Raw genomic sequence first — 24,789 nt, 5'->3', positions numbered from 1 at the left:
AATTATGAAGGGAATAGATAGGATAGATGTGGGCAGGTTGTTTCCACTGGCGGGTGACAGCAGAACTATGGGACATCGCCTCAAAATAAGGGGAAGTAGATTTAGGACTGAGTTTAGGAGGAACTTCTTCACCCAAAGGGTTGTGAATCTATGGAATTCCTTGCCCAGTGAAGCAGTTGAGGCTCCTTCATTACATGTTTTTAAGGTAAAGATAGATAGTTTTTTGAAGAATAAAGGGATTAAGGGTTATGGTGTTCGGGCCGGAAAGTGGAGCTGAGTCCACAAAAGATCAGCCATGATCTAATTGAATGGCGGAGCAGGCTCGAGGGGCCAGATGGCCTATTCCTGCTCCTAGTTCTTATGTTCTTTACAAATGGCTGTTCAAATTTCCTTTAAAGTTATGTTTAGCCCCTGCTTCAGTAAGCACCCAAGATAAAAGCATTCTATTTTATATTAACCTTCTGTATGAAAATACTGACTAGCTTCTCCCATTTGCAACTTCTTCCGCTATGGTCACAGTCTGTCTGGAGTTTGCACATTCCCCCAGTGTGCGTGCAAAGTCCCTAACCTGTAGATACCCAAACTCACTACCCGTCAGCAGCTCTACCCTCCCCCTTTGCTCCTCCAGACTGGCAAACCCCTCCTCCAAATACAAATCCCTCACCTTGACCAGTGTGCGTGGGTCTCGCCCCCACAAACCAAAAAGATGCTACGGCTACATGTATTGGCCACGCTAAATTGCCCCTTAATTGGGGAAAAAAGGAAATGGGTGTACTAAATTTATTATTTTTTTATTTTATTTTTTTTAAAAGGGGAATAAAAGCACTACTAATTTCAACATAACGATTTTAAAGCTTAGCACTGTTGCTTCACAGAGTCCAGGTCTTAGGTTTGATTCCTGCCTTGGGTCACTGTCTGTGTGGAGTCCGCACGTTCTCCCAGTGTCTGTGTGGGTTTCCTCCGGGTGCTCCGGTTTCCTCCAACAAGTCTCGAAAGACGTGCTGTTAGGGAATTTCGACATTCTGAATTCTCCCTCTGTGTTCCCGAACAGGCGCCGTGTAGTGACTAGGGGATTTTCACAGTAACTTCATTGCAGTGTTAATGTAAGCCTACTTAGGAAAATAATAGAGATTAATAAAGATTAAGATTAAATTAAAGACCAAAATTGACTGCCGTATGTGACCATCACCACCACATGCCCCTACAGTCCTGAGCCCCCAAGATACCCCACCATATACCCCCTACAACAAAGCAACACCCCCCCCAAGAGTGCTGCCCAACACGCCCCCCCCCCCTTCCCGCAACCTGATCCCCTGATACAAACAACCAAAATGTCCGATCCCGTCCCCTCGAAGGTACGAACCGCACCCCCTCAACCCCCACCCCGCCCAATGTCCACCCCTCCCCCACCCCGCCCAACGTCCACCCCTCCCCACCCCGCCCAATGTCCACCCCTCCCCCACCCCACATCCACCCCTCCCCCACCCCGCCCAACGTCCACACCTCCCCCACCCCGCCCAACGTCCACACCTCCCCCACCCCGCCCAACGTCCACACCTCCCCCACCCACCCCGCCCAACGTCCACACCTCCCCCACCCACCCCGCCCAACGTCCACACCTCCCCCACTCCGCCCAACGTCCACACCTCCCCCACTCCGCCCAACTCCCTAAATGTCCAATAGCCCCACACAACCCTCCCAACAGAACAAGGCCGGGAGCGGGGGTTCAATTCCCGTACCGTCCTCCCCGAACAGGCGCCGGAATGTGGCAACTTGGGGCTTTTCACAGCAACCTCATTGAAGCCTACTTGTGACAACAAGCAATTATTATTATTAATGTCCTGAAAGCCCCACACAACTCTCCCAATGTCCTGAAGCCCTACACAACTCTCCCAATGTCCTAAAGCCCTACCCAACTCTCCCAATGTCCTAAAGCCCTACACAACTCACCCAATGCCCTAAAGCCCTACACAACTCTCCCAATGTCCTAAAGCCCTACCCAACTCTCCCAATGTCCTAAAGCCCTACACAACTCTCCCAATGTCCTAAAGCCCTACACAACTCACCCAATGTCCGAAGGCCTTACACAACTTTCCCAATGTCCTAAAGCAGCACACCGCCCTGATGTCTGACACCCACCAGCCCCCCCCCCCATGTCTGAACCCCCACCTCCACACTCACCTTCTCCCTTTGAATGAGACCTTGAAACTCACATGCTTTATGCTAACTAGTACCATAAAAAGGCGACATCCTCCTTCGCTCCACTCCTTTTATACTTTTCAGCCAGATCATGGACCTTCTGCGCTGCCCGAGTCTCACCCAGCTTGAGTCAGGAAGGTCAGGCAAGATAGGCACTTTAGAATGGAAGTGCATACAAGTCGTTAACAGAGCAGCAATATGTTGTTCATTGCCACGAGGAAGTTATGGCCCAAAATGAATATGAAGGCTGTTCCATAATTACCAACTGAGGTTGTAAGATAAGTTGCTAAACCACAGATATGGAAGCTCCCAAGTTCAACACTAGTCCCTGCAGACTGGTCTTAGCCCTGAGGTAGTAGTTTTACAATCGGGATGGTACGGGGAGGGCAGGAGGTTACTTACTGGGGGTTATCATACCGATCATCTGAAACTTGCAATTGATTCCCTTGCAATAGCCTGTCAACTCGCATCACCAGGGACCACGTGAACAACAGATATGTGGGCACACATAGTAAAAGCAGTGACAGGTTTGGCAGCTTCAGGAGTAGCAACGAAGGAGAGAGAAATAATTGGCAGAAAAACATTGCAAAAATATGAAACAAGATTTTCACTGCCTCTGCTCTTCTCTGTAACCCAATGGTAGTTTCAAGGAGATATCGAGTCAAACAGAGAAAACTATACCCAGAACAGTGCAGCCTTCATAAATTTAAGTACCATTCACCACCGATACTAGAGAAAATTTCCTATTTTCCGCAAATTCATTTGGGAAAACTAAGGCACAGGGAGGCCAAAAAAAAAACTAGCACTTCCAAAGTGTCCTGGTAAATAATTGACAAAAGACTGGATCTAAATTTAAAAAAACATATATTTGTAAAGTAGGTATTTCTCTCATCAACATGATTCCCTGGTCTGTCAGGCTTTGTCTAGTGTACATGAGGAAGTTATTCCTTGATTGTCACTACTATGGTATCACGAAGGGAAGCAGCAAATGAGCAATTGCCAGGATCTCAAGCAGCTAGTCACGTGCAAGTACAAATGGCAGCTGCACTGTCCTTGTAACAGTTGCTGAATCCATGAAGCAGGCTGCTGAGCCATTCTGTACAGCATCTCCAAAATAATCCAAACCTACAGATAGATTACCAATCAAAGAACAAAGAAAAGTACAACACATGAACAGGCCCTTCGGCCCTCCAAGCCTGCGCCGACCATTCTGCCCGTCTAAACTAAAATCTTCTACACTTCCGGGGTCCGTATCCCTCTATTCCCATCCTATTCATGTGTTTGTCAAGGCGCCCCTTAAGCGTAACTATCGTCCCTGCTTCCACCACCTCCTCTGGCAGCGAGTTCTAGGCACGCACTACCCTGTTTAAAAAAAGACTTGCCTCGTACATGGCCTCTAAACCTTGCCCCTCGCACCTTAAACCTATGCCGCTAGTAATTGACCCCTCTACCCTGGGAAAAAGCCTCTGATTATCCACTCTGTCTATGCCTCTCATAATTTTGTAGACCTCTATCAGGTCATGCCTCAACCTCCGTCGTTCCAGTGAGAGTAAACAGAGTTTATTCAACCTCTCCTCATAGCTAATGCCCTTTTTTGCAGACAATATCCTGGTAAATCTCTTCTGCACCATCTCCAAAGCCTCCACATCCTTCTGATAGTGTGGCAACCAGAATTGAATACTATACTCCAAGTGTGGCCTAACTACGGTTCCATACAGAATGCTGGTGCAAAATTGGTAAGTTCGTGTAAAGCATAGAAATGCAACATGGTGGCAGTGATGTGAATTTGAAGATCACAGGAAACAATTTGGTACAATAGAGGCTGTATATACATTGAAACCCCAGGAGCGTGCTTTGCAGAACAGTGAGCACCCAATCTGTGAACTAGCTGGATTGCTGGTTAATGGGAGGAAATCAGTTTTGATCAGGCATGTAAAGTTGCAGGGCAATTTCCATGTCCTCAGGTGCTATCCCTGCACAAATGACAAAAAAAAAATGAACAAAACAGAAAAAGAACTTGAACTGCAGCCACAAAAAAAAAAGAGAACTGAACAAAACAAAGCAGCTGCATTGGCACATCAGGAAGACGACCACCAAATTCCGCAGCATGAATTGGAAGGCCATAGATATTCTAAACTTAGGTTTTTCAAACAAAGGAAGAAACTATGCTTTTTAGATTTAACTATGAGAGAGCAGTGAAAATAAAGATAACCAATGGAAATGAGGGGTTGCATCAAGTCAACACTTTGGACCTATCCAAGGAGGATCAGAAGAACCATGTGGAGCCATGGAACATGCTGGAATATCAGCTTTTGCAAAAATTACCACTTCATTGCAGTGTTAATGTAAGCCTACTTGTGACACTAATAAAGATTATTATGAAACAAAAGCCACATGAATAAATTGATCAGTTCATCAGCAGGTGCTGTGATAAGGGCAAGGACTGCAACTTTCCAGAAGCTGAACTGTCTGAACAGATAATTGAGTTGACTATAACTTCAATGCCAATCAAAGCCTTCCAAAAAGATATTGAGAACACTGGGCACAGTGCTCAAAAGATGGCAGAAAATACAGCGCCAACATGGCTGGACAACACCACCAGAAAGCATTAGGTGCAGCTACTAGTATTGGCATGATGATCACAATATTGTACACAAACTGGTGAAAGGTCTATCACAGGTGGACTGAAAAAAAGGTGGCACAATCAGGGCATGCTTGGACCCAAGGCATCCAAACTTTATCTGAAGAGATGCCACACATAAGATTCTAACTTTAGATTAATTGAAGTTTTCATCCAAGTTGGATGCCAAACGCAGGTATTCATCATAGATGTGCAGAAGAGGCCAAATTGTTGACTGACTCTTAGAAAGTGCACATACAGGAGAAGCTCAAGAGCGAGTTGGATGACCTGGAGCATACCAGCGTTTTGCTGTGTGCATTAGTACACTACCTGGTGCAGATCTATCACAGGTACACTGAAAAAAAGGTGGCACAATCAGGGCATGCTTAGACCCAAGGCATCCAAACTTTATCTGAAGAGATGCCACACATAAGATTCCAACTTTAGATTAATTGAAGTTTTCCTCCAAGTTGATTGTCAAACGCAGGTATTGGTCAGTTTATTTGCCAGAGGAATCTCAATAAGTCATTATGTTCAGGACACTAGTCAGAAGATATTGCTTCCGGAGATTGCCTTTTGGTTTATCTGTTCCAGCTGAAGATAGAAATACTCCTGGATGCAGAAATATTCCTGGATGCATATGAATTGCCGATGATATTTCAGTGATGGGCAAAACCAAAGAAGAGCATGGCCGAAATCCAAACTCACTGATGGCAGCAACTCATCATGATGGATTCTCAACAGCTAGAAATGCCAGGTGAATGTAGAAATGCCCAGCAAATGTCGGATAGATTAACTTTTTTGGCTCGATTGATTCAAGTTCCAGGATCCGTTCGGGTCTACGTCACATACAATCCCCAGGACAAACTCCCCAGGACAAAGATAACATGCAGAGATACCTCGGATTTTTCAAATTCTTCACGCCATACAAACCAAACTTTTCCAATGAAGCATCATCACGAATAGGGGTCTTAATTAGGGGCTGGTTTAGCACACTGGGCTAAATCGCTGGCTTTTAAAAAGCAGACCGAGGCAGGCCAGCAGCACGGTTCAATTCCCGTACCAACCTCCCTGAACAGGCGCCGGAATGTGGCGACTTAGGTGCTTTTCACAGTAACTTCATTGAAGCCTACGTGACAATAAGCGATTTTCATTTCATTTTCATTTCATTAATGATGTTCCATACTTATGGCAGAAAGTGCATCAACATACAAGAGACTACAATACTATGACCCAAGGAAGGAGACAGTCTTGAAGGTCAACGTATCTCAAAAAGTGTTAGGGTGGTGCATCATGCAAGATGGCAAACTAGTTAACATTTGGCTTCAAACGTCTATCACAAGCACAATGCAATTATTCAAATATAGATTGCGATACACTTGCTCTGGCATTTGATATCACAAGGTTCCACACATACCTATTTGGTAAATGATTCGCTGTGCAAACTGATGTTGTTGGCCGTACAGAGATGAACGAGGTATTTCACAGTGTGATTTTCAGAGCAACAGGTACTTGCACCTGAACTCAAACATACTCTTACAGTTACAAGAAGGGCAAATGGGTATAGAGCGAACAGGACACCGGACAAAGAAACTGTCATGGCCAGGGATCAATAAAGATACCGAGAAGGCAATGAGTATGTGCGAAGCATTTAAATGTCATCAACCACATTAACTCAAAGAACCTCTACACCATCATAAAATTCAATCGTATTCTTAGTCTAAAATTGCAACAGATTTTATTCACTATCCATGGTGATGACTTTCTCCTAGTCACTGATTACTTCTCCAAGTTTCCAACTATCTGACAACTGAAGGATGCCTCAAATGCATCAGTTGCATAAACAACGAATGCAATATTCAGTTTGTCTGGAACGCCTGAAGAAGCAGGTCGACCAACAGACCACAATACATTGGCAGACCTTTTTGGGACTTGTACGAAATGAGACACAAGACACGTGACAGCCTCGCCACACAACCCAGATCCAACGATCTTACCGAGCAATGGTTCACTCCATTAAGGCATTAATCATGAAGTACTGGGAAACAACATCTCTCAAGTTGCCATGTTATTCTTAAGAGCAACTGCTTTAGATACGAGCTTATAGTCAACAGCAGAAATCTTCTTTCAGAAGGCAAATTAGGAAAACCTTGCCACGCTATCACCTTTCCCAGTTCTCAGAAATACAGGAAAGTCTATTCGAAAAATGAGGGGAGAGAATGGCACATGGCCAGCATGCAGGTGAGGAACTGCCTCGTCTGCGTACAGGACAGAAGGTTTTGATCATGCATCCTTCTCAGGGAAACTTGTCACTCATAAATATCCTAAGTGTGCAGTCAGCCTAGATAGCTCAGGGAATTGTACAACTGTGCAACACCCAGCACTCCAATTGCATATAAAACACATTCAAAGACAATTATGTGAAACTGTGGAAAACCACCAAGATGACCAATCAGCACTCCAATAATACATGGAAACATACATAGAAAATAGAAGCAGAAGGTGGGCATTCGCCCTCACACACAGGATGCCAACACACTGACAAGTGAAGACCCCTTCTGGGTCTCGGGAAGGAAATGTTATCACAAGATCCAGGAAGATTAGCAGCTACCCTTATATTATTCAGACTCTTGGACTCTCAATTCTTAAACTCTCTTCCGTGTAAATAGTTTTAGGAAACACTCTACTGTGCATGTATTTTCATTCAATATATGTAATGTTTTCTTGAGAACCAAAACAGGGGTGTTGTTCTATCACTTTAAGAAATAAGGACTGCTGGAAGGGATCAAGGCAAAGTGGGACGAAGAATTGGAGAGGGTATAGAGGAGTTCTGGTGTGTGGTGCTCCGGAGGGAACACCTCCACCTTGTGTGCAAGGTTGGGGACCACGTGCGTATGTTTTGGTCCTGTCCAAAGCTGGAGGATTACTGGAAGGAGGTTTTTAGGGTAATCTCTAAAGTGGTGCACATGAAACTAGACCCGGGCCCTCGGGAGGCCATATTCGGGGGGGTCGGATCAGCCGGGGTTGGAAACGGGCATGGAGGCAGATGTTGCAGCCTTCGCCTCGTTGATCGCCCAAAGGCGGATCCTGTTAGGGTGGAGATCAACAGCTCCACCCTGTGCCCTGGAGTGGTGGGTGGGTTGGGGGGGCCTGCTGGAATTCTTGACTCTTGTGATGGCGACTATGGGTGATTCCTGATTCCTTTTTGTTATTTGTTTATTTTTTTTTTATATAATTTTTATTGGAATTTTTTACAGAAAATATAAAACATAACGACAAACAATGAAATGCAACAAAATAACCCATAATAACTGTGACACCCCCAGACCGTATCGGCGCATGTATCACATCCCCCCACCCCCCCAACCCTAATGAACAACAAAAGAACTTAAAAAATATTAAAATTAAATAAACAAACATAGTCATTGTCGGCCCCCCCCCTTTTCCCTCCCCGGGTTGCTGCTGCTGCTGTCCCCGTATGTTAACATGCGGGCTAATGTTTGGCATTTGCTGGGAGAATCGGATCATTGTTATTGATATGGGGATTGACATTACATTTGTTACTGATTATTGTTTATTGTTGGGTGTAAATTTGAGAGAAAATGTGAAAAAAGAGAATAAAAATACATTTTTAAAAAATAAATAAGGAAATTCGCAAATAAACGAACACCATGCTGTCAGGCCTACTGAGCAGCATGTGACGAACAGCTACGGGTGTGTGCGTATGTTTGTGTGCGCGCTTGTGCCATCCGATACTGTATTTTCAAATAAACCAAATCTATGTGTGGTTTACAAGACCTAGTGTGAGATTTTTTTTTTTTTTTATATAAATTTAGAGTACCCAATACATTTTTTTTCCAATTAAGGGGCAATTTAGTGTGTTCAATCCACCTACCCTGCACATCTTTGGGTTGTGGGGGCGAAACCCACGCAAACACGGGGAGAATGTGCAAACTCCACACGGACAGTGACCCAGAGCCGGGATTGAACCTGGGACCTCGACGCTGTGAGGCTGCAGGGCTAACCCACTGCGCCACCGTGCTGCCCCCCTAGTGTGAGATTGAGGAGTTTGTGCAATGCAGACATAGAAACACAACAGTCACCACTCAGTCACCAATGGGAAGAGCTCAAGAATGTCAAGTTAATTCACCATCTCAAAGTGCAAGAATGCCGCTCACTCTTAAGAATTTTCCTTTGGGCAGCACGGTGGCGCAGTGGGTTAGCCCTGCAGCCTCACGGCGCCGAGGTCCCAGGTTCGATCCCGGCTCTGGGTCACTGTTCGTGTAGAGTTTGCACATTCTCCCCGTGTTTGCGTGGGTTTCACCCCCACAACCCAAAGATGTGCAGGGTAGGTGGATCGGCCATGCTAAATTGCCCCTATAAATTTATATATTTTTTTAAATTTCTTTTGTAGTCAGTAAATGACATCCTCCTGAGGTCCCCACAATCACAAATGCCAGATTTCAGCCAGCCAATTAGACTCACTCCACATAGAATCAAAGCTACAACACAGAAGGAGGCCATTCAGCCCATCTTGACCATGATGTGAAGTGCCGGCATTGGACTGAGGTGAACACAGTAAGAAGTCTTACAACACCACCCGAGGAAGGAGCAATGCTCCGAAAGCTAGTGATTTGAAACAAACTCGTTGGACTTTAACCTGGTGCTGTAAGACTTCTTACCATCTTGACCATGCCAGACCTAGGACACCCAGATGCCCTTTCTACTCCCACATTCCTGCATCCGATCCAATGCCCTGTAGCTTAGAGCACTTAAGGTGCAGATCCAGGTACATTTCAAAAGACTTTAGGGTCTCTGCCTCCACCACCAACTCAGGCAGCGAATTCCAGACTCCCACTACCTACTGTGTAAAAGGGTTTTTCCTCATGTCCCCTGGTTCTGGAATTCTCCATCAGGGGAAACAATTGTATCCTGTACACCCTATATCTTCCCCTCATAATTTTGTACACTAATATATTTGACAGTAACTTCATTGCACTGTTAATGTAAGCCGACTTGTGACAATAAAGATTATTATGATATTCAGTGGTTGAGCTCATTGGATTCAGCAAAGGCTGTTCGTGGAGGCCGGTACAGGAATTGAACCCAAGCTGCTGGCATTGTTCTGCATTACAAGCCAGCTAATTAGCCCACTGTGCTAAACCAACCATGTACTCCAGGACTAGCTTTGCTTATATTCCAGGACAACTGCAACCCTGGTGCCTACGGGATTAAGTGGGAAAATTGCCCAGTTATATCCTGCCTTATAACTTAAAACAAAAGCAGAAAATACTGGACAATAAACAGGTCTCACAGCATCACAGTGGGCTAAACAGCTGGCCTGTAATGCAGAACAAGGCCAGTAACGCGGGTTCAATTCCCATACCGGCCTCCTCGAACAGGCGCCAGAATGTGGCGACTAGGGCCTTTTCACCCTAGTCGCCACATTCCGGTAACTTCATTGAAGCCTACTTGTAACAATAAGCGATTATTATTATTATCTGTGGAGAGAGAAGGGAGCTAACATTTTGAGTCTGGATGACTCTTTGTCAAAGCCAAAGAGAACTGGAAATAGGGTCAGATTTATACTGATGTGGGGTGGGGGCATGGATGGTGGATAGGGGACCAGCCATAGGTGGAGATAGACAAAGATGTTGTGGACAGAAAGACAAAAGGAATGTAAATGAAGTGATTATGGCTACGAACGTGCTGATAGTGGCACATAAAGATTAAAATGTGTGAATGGCAGAACTAATTTGAGAAGTGTGTCAATGGGCAACTCGGAACAGGGAACAGATGGCCCAAGTGGGGGTCTAATGCAATGGTCTCCAGTTGGCTGATGAGTGTAGCTTCAACAACATTCAAAATGCTCAATACCATCCATGTCAAAGCTGCCTGCTTAACTGGCACCCCGTCCACTACCTTAAACCTCTTCCACAACAGGGCATACTGACTGCAGTGCATCGACAAGATGCACTTCAGTAACGCCCCAAGGTACCTTTGACAGCACCTTACAAACCTGCAATTTTTACTACCTAGAAGAATGAGGGCCTTAGGTGCAGCACGGTCCCGCAGTGGCAGCACTGCTGCCTCATGGCACAGAGGTTCCAGGTTCAATCCCAGCTCTAGGTCACTGTCCGCGTAGAGTTTGCACATTCTCCCTGTGGTTGCGTGGTTTTCGCCCCCACAACCCAAAGAGGTGCAGGGTAGGTGGATTGGCCACGCTAAATTGCCCGTTAATTGGATAAAATGAATTGGGTGCTCTAAATTTATTTACAGTAAGAAGTCTTACAACACCAGGTTAAAGTCCAACAGGTTTGAAACAAACTTGTTGGACTTTAACCGGGTGTTGTAAGACTTCTTACTGTGCTTACCCCAGTCCAACGCCGGCATCTCCACATCATAAATTTATTTTAAAAGAGAATGAAGGCATTAGGGGCATGGGAACTCCATCAACTGCAAGTTCTCCGCCAAGTGACACATCATCTCAGCTTGGAACTGTAGCACTATTCTGTCATCATCACTAGGTCAAAATCTTGAACTCTCTACCTAACAGCATGTGGGTGTGTCCACACCACGCCTACTGCAGCAGTTCAAGAGGGCTGCTCATCACCATCTCCTCAAAGGTATAAAGGGATGGGCAATAATTGCTGGCCTTGTCGGCAATGCCCACATTCTACGAATGAATAAAAAATTAATAATGTCAAGAACAATTCACATCCTCTGTTCAGTTCGTTTATAAAAGACAGTAAGTGCAGATTTGCTAGAGACCTGAGAAAGAGCACAATTATTTCAAATATATAATACTCTCTTCTTGGGGAGGTGCAGATGTGGAATAAAGATATTTTCCACTTAAACGTACTCCCTCACAAGCATACAAGAATTAGGGGAAAGAGGTCGTGTAATCCCTCGAGCCAGCTCCACCATTCAATAAGGTTATGGCTCATCTGATTGTGACCTCAACTCCACCCACCTGATTGCCCCCCGATGACCCTCGACTCAGCCTCGAATATATTCAATGACACGCGCCTCCACAAGATTTCCACGAATGATTCACTGAGAAAACAAATTCTAATCTCAGTCTTTAATGGAAGATCCCTAATTTTTAAACTGCGTCCTTCATAAAAAGTTGAAAAATGTCGCTCTTCCAAGTTCCAAAAGCATCATGTGGAAAAGGGTAATTTTGGGTCTCATTGATAGGCACCCAGTCAGTTGCCTGCTATTAAGAGCTCGGATGAAAATAAACATTCCTGCAGCTCCTGAATGCTGGCCCCAGTACTGTAGTACACTTTAAATGGTTGGGAAACTATCCAAACAGCATCATGCTTCAAAAGTGCATTTCAACAGCAGTCATTTTAAAAACAGCAGCAATACACAAGAACTAATTTTAAAACGGAGTTAGAGCAGCAACAATAGTAGAGTTCTTGGGACAAGATATTTGGCAATTCTCCCTACCCAAAATTTTCTCCCGACTCTTCGCTGGTGAAGTACAATTCTGTTCTAGGAGTTTACAGCTCCATCTTTCTGATGATTAATTCATGGTCAATCCTCACATGTTGGCTTGGACAAATACCAGGTTATTCCATCACTGAAGACTTTCTCGCTGAAACAGTTCCATCCGCACATGAAAATGTACAGCAGGTGAGTAGTGACAATCACCCACATCTTTCGCCAACAGGTGTTGCAGCAGTCCAGAAGGGGCAACCTTTTCCAAAAGATGTTTGGAGAGGTGGATGGAGCGGGTAGAGTTTAAGTGAAATTATGTTCAGAATATGAATTTCAATAGTTTTCTTTGAAAATTCGTGTAACATTAGCACAATTCAAGAAGCTTCCAGTCGTGTCATGTCAGACACTTTCCCACCCCACACAAAATCGTTTATTGAGCAGCAGGTAAGAAAGCATAACTGCCCAGGTAAAATACTGGGCTAATTCAAGATTTCTACATGGATACCACCATGATTAATGGTATGTGCTGAACTAAGTCGGCTAAACACAACGGCTAAAAAGAAAGCATTATACTGATTTTCTGCTGAGCCTTTAGTGCTGTCAAAATAAGGCAGTGAAGAATTCTAATCAATGTCATCACTTCTTGCTCACTGATAATAGCGCATACATAATCAGACAACATCACAGCCAAGGTTGTCACTTGAGGTACAGGTCAAGCTCCCAATAAACTATAAGTTCTCAAACTGAATGCACCTGGTAGTCAGTGGACAAGCTAACCACAAACCCAAAAGGATAATAGTGTAGCATCATCCAAAATACTTTGTCTTTATTAACCTGCTCTAGGAATAAATCAAGTCTGGGATAAACAAAGTCTAAGTTTAGCTCAAAATTGCCACAAATCTGATCATATTGCAAAAAATACACAAAAATGTATATCAGAATTGGACTTTAAAGCATAGTTATTTCATGCACCTGACATTACTTTATCAACAGGTTTTTCCAAATTCACCACAGTTTTTTCAAATTGGCATGCCATTTTGATTTCACTTCTCGTTTAATTCATTTCTCATTTTGCCTGCCTAACCCTTCTCCAATCCACCATAACACAGGGAATATGAAAGAAAAGGCTTCTGTATTTTAGCTCTGATCCAGAAAAATAAAAATTCAATTAGTGGTCCATTCGGTTTCAAACTCCGGGTCAGACCAAACAAGCACGAGCTCTGCTCTTAACCTCCAAGTCAAACATCACAGCTGCCAAACTCAAATACATTCAGATTAAAAAGTCAACTGTCAATGTTCTTTAACTTAAGAGAAAAATATAGACAATGGTTCAGAAGCTGTTAAAGTACAATCAATTTAATCAAACTTTTCCCGCAGCTAAACAATTCACAAACAAAGATATTGGCAATAAATAGCTCTATCAACATACATGAAAAGTGCAGGCTTACTTTTCAGGTATAGCCAACCAATCACCACAAACATTTCACAAATCGTGAAATAGTAGTGAAATAGTAGTGAAATAGTGAACAGTCTGGAGTGCATCTCCAGCATTTTGTGGTTTCACTTTGTGTTGGTTTTCGTTTCCTTTTTTGTGCCAAATTTCTTGCTGTATCTATAACCTCACATTTTCAAGCACATTGCATTATGCCTTGACTATTTATTTGGAACAAACTAAAACTTACAACAGCAAGACACCTATCACCACAAGATTATGAATTATTCAGTCACATAACATAACTACCTTCATTATTTCCTAATAAATAGTTTATAGGTTACTCACAACCACATGACAAGAACTATTTGAAATCATGCTCTATGTTTTGGATCACAAATACAATGCAAAAGGTCCCATCCTTCCCACGCCTCCCGCCAATGGGGATCCAAGACAGAATAGTCTCTAGGGGGGAAGGAGGGGAGGGTAGAGTCTCCGATATTTATACGGTGCTCATGAGGAGGGTGAAGGGTCCCAGACGGAGGAACTAAAACTCAAATGGGAGGAGGAGCTAGGCGGGGAAATGGAGGACAGGCTCTGGGCAGAAGCCCCGAGTAGGGTAAATTCGACCGCAACATGCGCCAGGCTCGGCTTGATTCAGTTTAAGGTCGGTCACCGGGCCCACATGACTGTGGCTCGGATGAGCAAATTCTTTGTGGTAGAGGACAAATGCGCTAGGTGCGCAGGAGGACCAGCGAACCACGTACACATGTTTTGGGCATGTCCGATGCTTAGGGGGTACTGGGAGGGATTTGCGGGGATCATGTCCCAGGTGCTAAAAACAAGGGTGGCGATGGGTCCAGGGGTGGCAATTTTTGAGGTTTCGGAGGACCCGGGAGTCCAGGGTGAGAAAGAGGCTGATGTTTTGGCCTTTGCTTCCCTGATAGCCCGGCGACGAATATTCTGGCATGGAGGGACTCAAAGCCCCCGAAGACTGAGCTGTGGCTTTCGGACATGTCGAGTTTTCTGGGTATGGAAAAAATTAAGTTCGCCTTGAGGGGATCTGTACAGGGGTTCGCCCGAAGGTGGCAACCATTCATTGACTTCTTTGCGGGAGAGTGAGCATCAGCAGGGGGGGGGGTTTAAGAGTAGAGTAGGAGGGATAAATTGGCGGATAGTGCCGATGGGAGAGGAGCAGGCATGTGCAGTATGGTACGATTGAAGTATTGAATGTACATGGATGTTTGCACATTTTTGCCTTTTTTGCTTTCTTTTCGTTGATGTCTGTAACTGTTTACAATGCTGAAAAACTACCTCAATAAAATTGTTTGTTAAAAAAAACAAACAATACAAAGAGGAGGGGTGGCACAGTGGTTAGCACTGCTGCCTCACGGAGCCAAGGTCCCAGGTTCAATCCCGGTCCTGGGTCACTGTCCGTATGGAGTTTACACATTCGCCCAGTGTCTGCGTGGATCTCCCCCTCCCCCCCTCCAACCCAAAGATGTGCAAGGATACGTGGATTGGCCACACTAAATTGCCCCTTAATTGGAAAAAATGAATTGGGTACTCTAAATTAATATTTTTAAAAACAATGCAAAGAGGAGTGAAGATAAGTTTCGGCTGAATAATAGTTGGGTTGAAAAGATCACCTTGATCTTAAAAGAAACTAACTGTGGCAATGAACTGACCGACTGAGACAAGGTGAGGGCAGAAAACCTCAGTTCAAAGTAACAAGATGGGGAAAGAAATGTATAACTGCATTTTAGCACACAAATGTAAGATGGTATTTCACCAATGTTTATGAACACTTTTTTTGAAGCCGAAGTAAGTAGGATCAGCTAAGCATTGTAATGGATTTGCATCTAAAAGGTTTTTCAAACTAAGAATACAGTTATATAATTTTGTTGTAACTATATCTTTATACTGCACTATCCTACAAGTAATGTCAGTCAGTAAAGTCACCATTGTCCAAAAGCTGCTTTGCCCTTTGAGGGGGAGAGCTAACTGGTGGTGACTAACCTGAGGATCACCACACCTCAGGCGCGGGACAAGGTTGAAAAGGCGGGGCCTTCATGAATAATTTCAGCTAGTACAGGAATTGAATCCGCACTGTTGGCCTCGCTCTGCATCACAAACCAGCTGCCCAGCCAACAGAGCCAAACCAGCCCCACAACAGTCTGCATCGCAACAATTTTTAAGTCTCCACAACTGATCTAACAATTAACCACAGACTGCTCCGAAAAACAGTTCTACCTTTATAAATACTGAGTTGACTTGGATAATGAAAAGTAACCTAAATCAAACATGGTCTATTATTCTCAATTAAATGAATCAACCCTCCTGAAGATGTGATGACCTGCTTTTAATTTGATGCGATTCTGTTTGAAAACACCAGAACTATTACCATCTAATGTTACATTTCATTTAGTACAGCTGTGCTGAATTTAAAGAGTAAGTCAGTGTATCTGAGCAATTCATCGCCTTTGCAGCCCTTTGAGATGTGACTAAATTATATAAAGTTTACTTTACAGTAATTTATAGCTTACAATTAATTTAGACATTTTTTGAACTTTGCATTTGTCTATCAGGCTTTTCATAAACCATTAAATTACAGGACAGCACAGAAACAGACCATTCGACCCAACCAGTTCAAGTCGACGTCCATGTTCCACTCGAACCTCCTCCCATTTATCCTCATCTAAAACTTCATCATTATCGTAATCCTGTTTCCTTCTCCCCCATATGCTTACCCAGCTTCCCCTTAAAAGCATCTATATTAAAGCTTCACAGCAATATGAGTTCACACACACTCCTCTCTTTGGGTATAGAAGTTTCTTACAAATTCCTTATTGGATTTATTGGTGATTATCTTATACTCATGATCTCTATTTACGCTCTTCCCCACAACAAAAAAATTATATAGAAACCATGTTGAAACAAACTACAAAAGGGATATTTTAAATATGAAAGCTGATTTTCAAATTCTCAATTTAAGACTGTCTTCAGATTGTCTTTCAGTAAGGTTTCTAACTACCAGAGGTCATTCAATTCATTAAAATTATGTACATTAGTTCAAAGTGCATCCCTAAAATTTAGTAGCTCTAGAAATGGTATACCAAATACTGAACAAAACAATATGCTCCAATTAGCTTGTGTCGAATTTCATAAATCACAGAAAGCAAAATAGATTTTCAGGATAGCAAAAGTTGAATTGAAATCCATGACTGAACATGACACTACCTATAAAGTATTACTACATCAAGGAACCAGAACAGCAATCTTATTGTGACACATTTTATTCAGTGAACAATATAATTCTGGCATAAATAGAAACCACAGGCTCCCCGAACAGACAAATGTCATCCTTATTTGTTAACTTTCCCCTCCTTGTCTGATCTGGTGACAATTATGCAGATACCTATTAAAGCTGGTCCACTTTTAGATCAGGTCAATGTTTACTATCATAGATTGATATAATTTACAGCGCAGGGGGCCATTCGGCCCATCGAGTCTGCACTGGCCCTTGGGACAAAGCACCCTACCCAAGCCCACACCTCCACCCTATTCCCGTAACCCCACCTACTAGTTAACAAAAGACAGTAAAATTAAAACATACGGCTGCATTTACAGACACAAATGCAGAGTATAAATGACAAATATTAGTTATATTCTACCTGCATAAAATAGGCAAAGTTATGGATATATATATATGTAATTTATTAATACAGTGCATGTATGTATAAGTTATGTGCAATGCACATTATCACAATGGATGTGTAAATATTTTAAATGCACACTGGCAATCGCGTACATATATCAGCACATTTCACATTCAGGATGCTTATGCTAATTATGTCCACATTTGTAAACGTGTACGGATTTATACATGCAGCACATTTTCTGACAGATGTCCTAATACATTGTTTCCCAGACAGGGCACTATGACAAGAGAAAACACGCTATTTTTGGGCCATTTTAAACAGCAAGAATGGAGGAGGCAGAGAAATAGAAAGAGAAAGGCAGAGGGAGGCGAACGGAGCGGTTCCGGGTGTGAGAGGAGGAAAACCGAGCCGACATGTGAAGGCTGATAGGGGAAGAGGGTGAAAATAAGGGGCGCGGTGGGTCCGTGTGGCTTCACATCTCGCCTCCCAAACCTCCCCACACTATCCCCAGTCTCCTCCGCCGGAGCAGCCTCTGGCCAAAGCTGCGAACAGGCCGGTTTCCGGCCCATCCTGCTTCAAATTGGCCGGTGAACGAGTTCAATCTTCCCACGCCGCGCCCGGCCTCTTCAGTGAGGCGAAGGGCCCCACCTCCTCCTCCTCCCTCCACCCTTCTCCCAACCCGGCCTCCAGTCAACTGCCAGGCCGGGGATTCTGAGCGGCCTTTCCACTCCTCCCACCGCCCGCTCGGTGATCACTCGGTGGGCCGCCCGAGGCCGCGGTGAGCCGGCTCCCCTCCACCCAATCCCGGCCCGGCCCGGCCCGGCCCGGCCCTCACTGACTCACCGTTTAACCGGGACACCTGCAGCACGGTGCCCGAGGTGCCGTCGATGACTTTGACGGTGGAGCGGTTGGTGACGGCCAGGATGGCGTTAAGGGACGGGTGGTAGGCCAGGCTGCGCAGGCCTTCCTCGCAGCTCAGGCAGCCGTCGCGGGTGAGGAGCCAGTCGGACTCGGCCCCGGCCCCTGCCGCCGCCGCCATATTGGAAGCAGCTGTGAGACAGGAAGGAGCCGCCGCTGCCGCCGCCGCCGCCAACTTTCACCCCGGAGCCGCTCGTCACAAGGAGCCTGGCAACCGCACAGGAAGCGATAGCCCAACGTCACCCGGGGAGGAGGCTCTTCGCAGGACAGCCTTAATGAACCGGGGGGTGGAGGGAGGGTTGGCAGGTAATAGTGGAGGGGGGGGGGGTGTGAGAGTAAGGACTAAGGGAGGGGAAAGGAAAAGAGGACGGGGGGGGGAGGAGATCGGTGGTGATGGGGGAGGTGGGGTGATCTGGGGGGGAGGGGTGATGGTTGGGGGAGGGTTGGGGGAGGGGTGACGGGTTGGGGGTGATGGGTGGGGTTGGGGAGGGGTGACAGGTAGGGTTAGGGGGTGAGGTGGGATTAGGGGAGGGGTGACAGGTAGGGTTAGGGGGTGAGGTGGGGTTAGCGGAGGGGTGACAGGTGGGGGAGTGGTGACAGGTGGGGTTAGGGGAGGGGTGACAGGTGGGGGAGGGGTGACAGGTGGGGTTAGGGGAGGGGTGACAGGTGGGGTTAGGGGAGGGGTGACGGGGGGAGGGGTGACGGGACGGGTGGGGGGGAGGGAGGGGTGACGGGTGGGGGGGAGGGAGGGGTGACGGGTGGGGGGGAGGGAGGGGTGACGGGTGGGGGGGAGGGAGGGGTGACGGGTGGGGGGGAGGGAGGGGTGACGGGTGGGAGGGAGGGAGGGGTGACGGGTGGGGGGGGAGGGAGGGGTGACGGGGGGGGGGGAGGGAGGGAGGGGTGACGGGTGGGGGGGAGGGAGGGGTGACGGGTGGGGGAGGAGGGATGACGGGTGGGGGGGAGGGAGGGGTGACGGTGGGGGGGAGGGAGGGGTGACGGGTGGGAGGGAGGGAGGGGTGACGGGTGGGGGGGGGAGGGAGGGGTGACGGGTGGGGGGAGGGAGGAGTGACGGGTGGGGGGGAGGGAGGGGGTGACGGGTGGGGGGGGAGGGAGGGGTGACGGGTGGGGGGGGAGGGAGGGGTGACGGGTGGGAGGGAGGGAGGGGGTGACGGGTGGGAGGGAGGGGTGACGGGTGGGAGGGAGGGGTGACGGGTGGGAGGGAGGGAGGGGTGACGGGTGGGGGGGAGGGAGGGGGTGACGGGTGGGGGGGAGGGAGGGGTGACGGGTGGGGGGGAGGGAGGGTGACGGGTGGGGGGGAGGGAGGGGTGACGGGTGGGGGGGAGGGAGGGGTGACGGGTGGGGGGGAGGGAGGGGTGACGGGTGGGGGGGGAGGGAGGGGGACGGGTGGGGAGGAGGGAGGGGTGACGGGTGGGGGGGAGGGAGGGGTGACGGGTGGGGGGGAGGGAGGGGTGACGGGTGGGGGGGAGGGAGGGGTGACGGGTGTGGGGGAGGGAGGGGTGACGGGTGGGAGGGAGGGAGGGGTGACGGGAGGGAGGGGTGACGGGGGGGAGGGAGGGTGACGGGTGGGGGGGAGGGAGGGGTGACGGGGGGGGGGGAGGGGTGACGGGGGGGGGGGGAGGGAGGGGTGACGGGTGGGGGGGGGAGGGAGGGGTGACGGGTGGGGGGGGAGGGAGGGGTGACGGGTGGGAGGGAGGGAGGGGTGACGGGTGGGAGGGAGGGAGGGGTGACGGGTGGGGGGGAGGGAGGGTGACGGGTGGGGGGGAGGGAGGGGTGACGGGTGGGGGGGAGGGAGGGTGACGGGTGGGGGGGAGGGAGGGTGACGGGTGGGGGGGAGGGAGGGGTGACGGGTGGGGGGGAGGGAGGGAGGGGTGACGGGGGGGAGGGAGGGAGGGGTGACGGGGGGGAGGGAGGGAGGGGTGACGGGGGGGGGGGAGGGAGGGGTGACGGGGGGGAGGGAGGGAGGGGTGACGGGTGGGGGGGAGGGAGGGAGGGGTGACGGGTGGGGGGGAGGGAGGGTGACGGGTGGGAGGGAGGGGTGACGGGTGGGAGGGAGGGGTGACGGGTGGGGGGAGGGAGGGGTGACGGTGGGAGGGGTGACGGGTGTGGGGGAGGGGTGATGGGTGGAGGGGAGGGGTGACAGAGGGGAGGGGTGACGGGTGGAGGGGAGGGGTGACGGGTGGGGAGGGAGGGGTGACGAGGGGAGGGCTGACGGGTGGGGGGGAGGGGTGAGGTGATGGGACGGAAGAATGGGGTGAGGAATGATGTAGGGGTGGGGTGATGGAGGGAGTGGGGGCGAGGGGGAGAGAGTGGAGTGATGGTGGGGGGTGGGGTGATGGTGGGGTTGGGGGATAGAGGAGGGGGTGGGCGGGAATCGAGAATAGGGTGGGGGGAATAGAGGAGAGGTTGGGCAGGAAAAGAGGAGGGGTTGGGCAGGAAAAGGGGGTGGGCGGGAATAGAGGTGGGGTTGGGTGGGAATAGAGGATAGGGTGGGGGGAATAGAGGATGGGGTTGGGTGGGAATAGAGGAGGGGTTGGGCGGGAATAGAGGAGGGGTTGGGCGGGATTAGAGGAGGGGGTGGGCGGGAATAGAGGAGGGGGTGGGCGGGAATAGTGGAGGGGTTGGGGGAAAATAGAGGAGGGATAGGTGTGGGAATAGAGGATGGGGAAGGGGTGTTGAGAGACGGGGTGGGAATGGGGAACTGGGGGGGGGGTGGTTGGGGAAGTGGGGGGGTTTCTATAAGTGGAAGGTGAGGTGGAGGACGGGGAGGGTGGGATGGGAAACGGGGGTGGTTGGGTGTCGGGAATTGGAGATGGGGAAGTGCAGGGGAGAGGGTGGTGGACGAGGAGGGGGTACGGGGAAGGGGTGGGGACGAGGCAGCGGGAGGAGAAGGGTGGGAATGAGGGAGCGGAGGGGTGCGGATGAGGGATGGAGAGGGGGTGGGGGACAGGGCTGGGAGGGAGGAGGACAAGGGAGGTGTGGCGAGGAGGGTAAGTAGAGGGGTGGGAACCGGGTGGGTATGAGATATAGTATGGGGAGGAACAAGGGAGGGAGGGGGACGATGGAGAGGTACGGATATAAAGTGAAGAGGAAGAATACAGGGAAACAGTTACCAAAATATGGAGAAAAAAAGTATTTCCATACACAGTAATCATATTGAAATACAATATATTGAACTCATTAGATGATAAGATGGTTTATGATAAAACCTAAACAGGAGTTTAAAAAATCTTTTTATTCCATTCTTCCAATTTTATACATGACAATTACAACTCACAACTTTTAAAGTGCTTTAATTAACCATTTTTTTAATATAAATTTTAGAGTACCCAATTCAATTTTCCAATTATGGGCAATTTAGCGTGGCCAATCCACGTACCCCGCACATCTTTGGGTTGTGGGTACAAAACCCACGCAAACACAGGAAGAATGTGCAAACTCCAGACGGACAGTGACCCAGAGCCAGGATCGAACCTGGGACCTCAACGCCGTGAGGCCGCCGTGCTAACCCACTGTGCCACCGTGCTGCCCTTAATTAAGCATTTTTAAGTTTTACATGACAAAGACAATTGTGTATAAATTTAGAGTACCCAATTATTTTTTCCAATTAAGGGGCAATTTAGCATGGCCAATCCGCCTATCCTGCGCATCTTTGGGTTGTGGGGGTGAAACCCACACAGACACGGGGAGAACTTGCAAACTCCACAAGGACAGTGACCCAGAGCCGGTCAAACCCAGGTCCTCAGCGTCGTAGGCAGCAATGCTAACCACTTTGCCACCGTGCTGCCCTAGACAAAGACAATTGTGAACATACATTGAAAAATAACGAGTGAAATAATATAAGGGCCGGTGCAGACTTGATGGGCCGAATGGCCTCCTGTTCTGTAAATGTTATGAAAACGGCAAACATCAGACCTATTAGTCTGCCATCAATAGTTGAGAAAGTATCAGAATCTATTATAATGGCATCACGGTAGCATGGTGGTTAGCACAGTTGCTACACAGGTCCAGGGTCCCAGGTTCAATTCCCACTTGGATCACTGTCTGTGTGGATTCTGCACGTTCTCCCCATGTGTGCGTGGGTTTCTTTCAGCTGCTCCGGTTTCCTCCCACAGTCCAAAGATGTGTAGGTTAGGTGGATTGGACTTGCGAAATTATCCTTAGTGTCCAAAAAGGTTGGGTAGGGTTATAGGGATAGGGTGGATGTGTTGGCTTGGGTAGGGTACCCTTTCCAAGGGCTGGTACAGACTCGATGGGCTGAATGGCCTCCTTCTGCATTGTAGATTAAAGGATGTGATAACTGGACACATTGAAAATAATGTTCTGATTAGGCAGTCAACGTTGGATTTATGAAAGGAAAAGCATGTTTGACAAACCTGTTGGAGTTCTTTGAGGATGTTACCAGCAGTATTGATGAAGGGAATCAACAGATGTGGTGTATTGGATTTTCTGAAGAAGTCTCACACAAGTTAGCAAACAAAATTGGAGCACATGGTATGGGAGTAATATTCTGGCCTGGATTGAGGATTGGTTAACGGACAGAAAACAGAGTAAGAATAAATGGGTTATTCTCATGATTTGCAGGCTGTGACTAATGATGTACCACAAGGATCAGTACTTGGGGACCCAGCTGTTCACAATCTACATCAATGATTTGAATGCGGGGACCAAATGTAATTTTTCCAGGTCTTGCAGATGACACAAAACTACATGGAAATATGAGTTGTGAGGAGGACGCAAAGAGGCTGCAAGGGGATTTGGGCAGGTTTAATGAGTGGGAAAGAACATGGCAGATGGAACATAATGTGGATAAGTGTTAGGTCATGCACTTTGGTTGAAGGAATGGAGGTGTAAAGTATTTTTTAAATAGTGAGACATTGCTGTCCATAGATAGCCGGATGCCGTTGTTCAGAAATGACTGAGAGCTCACATACAGGTGCAGTAAACAATTAGAAAGCCGAATGGTATGTTTCCATTATTGAAAGAGGATTTGAGAGCAGGAATAAGATTTTTTGCTTCAATTGTATAGATCCTTGGTTATATACAATATCTGGAGTATTGTGTGCAGTTTGTGGTCCGCTTACCTAAGGAAGGACATACTTGCTTTAAGGACAGGAGGTGTTTTAATTTAAAGCAGCTGTGATTTCCCCCCTCACCACCCATCCATAAACAGAAAGGTGCTTTTGATTTATGATTTCCCCCTTTAAAAGTGGATGTTTATTTTCCCCAATTCTTCAGTTTTGGAGTGAACCAATCCTCTACTGATAACCCCACAGCAAACTCAAGATAGCGTTGACTTCCAGTGGAATAATGTAGGGAGAATATATGCACAAAGTGGCTCCTGCTGGAGAACTGGACTTTTTGCCCTTTATCGTGGCAGCCAGGTTGTTTATGCCTGGGCAACTTATGTTAGTTATTGGGGTGGAGTACCCTCTTTACTGAAATAGCCAGAAAGATCAAAGACAAGAAAGCTTCAAAGAGAAACTCATTGACGGAGTCTGAAGTTTCTCGGGGCTCAACGGCAAGTAAAATGGCGGATTCTCTCCAACCACTCCACTAACAGCCAAAGTCCTCACCAATATCTCGGCAAGAAAGTTTGAGAACCACCGACGAATCGTGTCAGAGGAGCTCAGAGGATCAATCAATGAGGCCTTGGCCCCTATTTGTGTGGCTCTCAGAAAAACTAACAAGACCGTCGAAGTCCAGGGAGTCAGGATCAAGGATATGTAGGTGGCTTTATTGGCCCACAGTGATCAGATTGCCGCTGGACACCGATCTGACTTCGATAGCTGTTAGAAACAACTTGCTGAAAACCAAGTTGAATAACCTGGAAGACAGGTCCAGGAGGCAGAACATCCAGATTGTAGGGTTGCCGGAGGGGTTTGAGGCTGTATCCCCACAGAACAATTCTTTAACTTGATATTTAAGGTGGTGGGTCCCTACATCCCTATCTGAATTGGACTAGAGCTCATCGCTCACTTTGGCCGAAGCCTCGATTTGTAGATCCACCATGTGCAGTGCTTGTGAGATTTCACAGTTACAAGGAGAAGGTTCTGCAATGGGCAAGGGAGCACCAGGATTTCAAATGGGAAGGCCACCCCATTAGGTGATATCAGGACATGGACGCGATGTTGGCGAAAAAATAGATGCATCCAACGGAATGAAGGCCACCCTGTAGAAAAGGGGAGTCAGGTCCAGTATGGTGTTTCCAGCTCATCTTAGAATAAAATTCAGGGGCAGCACTGTGGCGCAGTGGGTTAGCCCTGCTGCCTCACGGCGCTGAGGTTCCAGGTTCAATCCCAGCCCTGGGTCACTGTCCATGTGGAGTTTGCACATCCTCCCCGTGTTTGCGTGGGATTTGCCCCCACGTCCCAAAGATGTGCAGGGTTAGGTGGATTGGCCATGCTAAATTGCTCCTTAATTGGAAAAAATGAATTGGGCACTCTAAATTTATGAAAAAATAGAATAACATTCGAGAACAGAGACTATATTTC

The 24,789-nt window shown here is 47.5% G+C and overlaps 1 protein-coding gene across 1 annotated transcript in view; it reads right to left on the bottom strand.

The window, feature by feature from the left end:
* Positions 1–18,431, bottom strand: part of birc6 (baculoviral IAP repeat containing 6) — a 312,870-nt gene extending 294,439 nt beyond the window's left edge. The window contains 1 exon segment of the mRNA XM_038814802.1: positions 18,203–18,431. Coding sequence (XP_038670730.1) covers positions 18,203–18,398 — 196 coding nt within the window. The 5' untranslated portion in view covers positions 18,399–18,431.
* Between the last annotated feature and the right edge of the window lie 6,358 nt (positions 18,432–24,789).

The sequence above is a fragment of the Scyliorhinus canicula genome, chromosome 1, assembly GCF_902713615.1.
Source record: "Scyliorhinus canicula chromosome 1, sScyCan1.1, whole genome shotgun sequence".
NCBI classification, from domain to species: Eukaryota; Metazoa; Chordata; class Chondrichthyes; order Carcharhiniformes; family Scyliorhinidae; genus Scyliorhinus; species Scyliorhinus canicula.
This window is presented reverse-complemented; position numbering and strand designations above follow the sequence as displayed.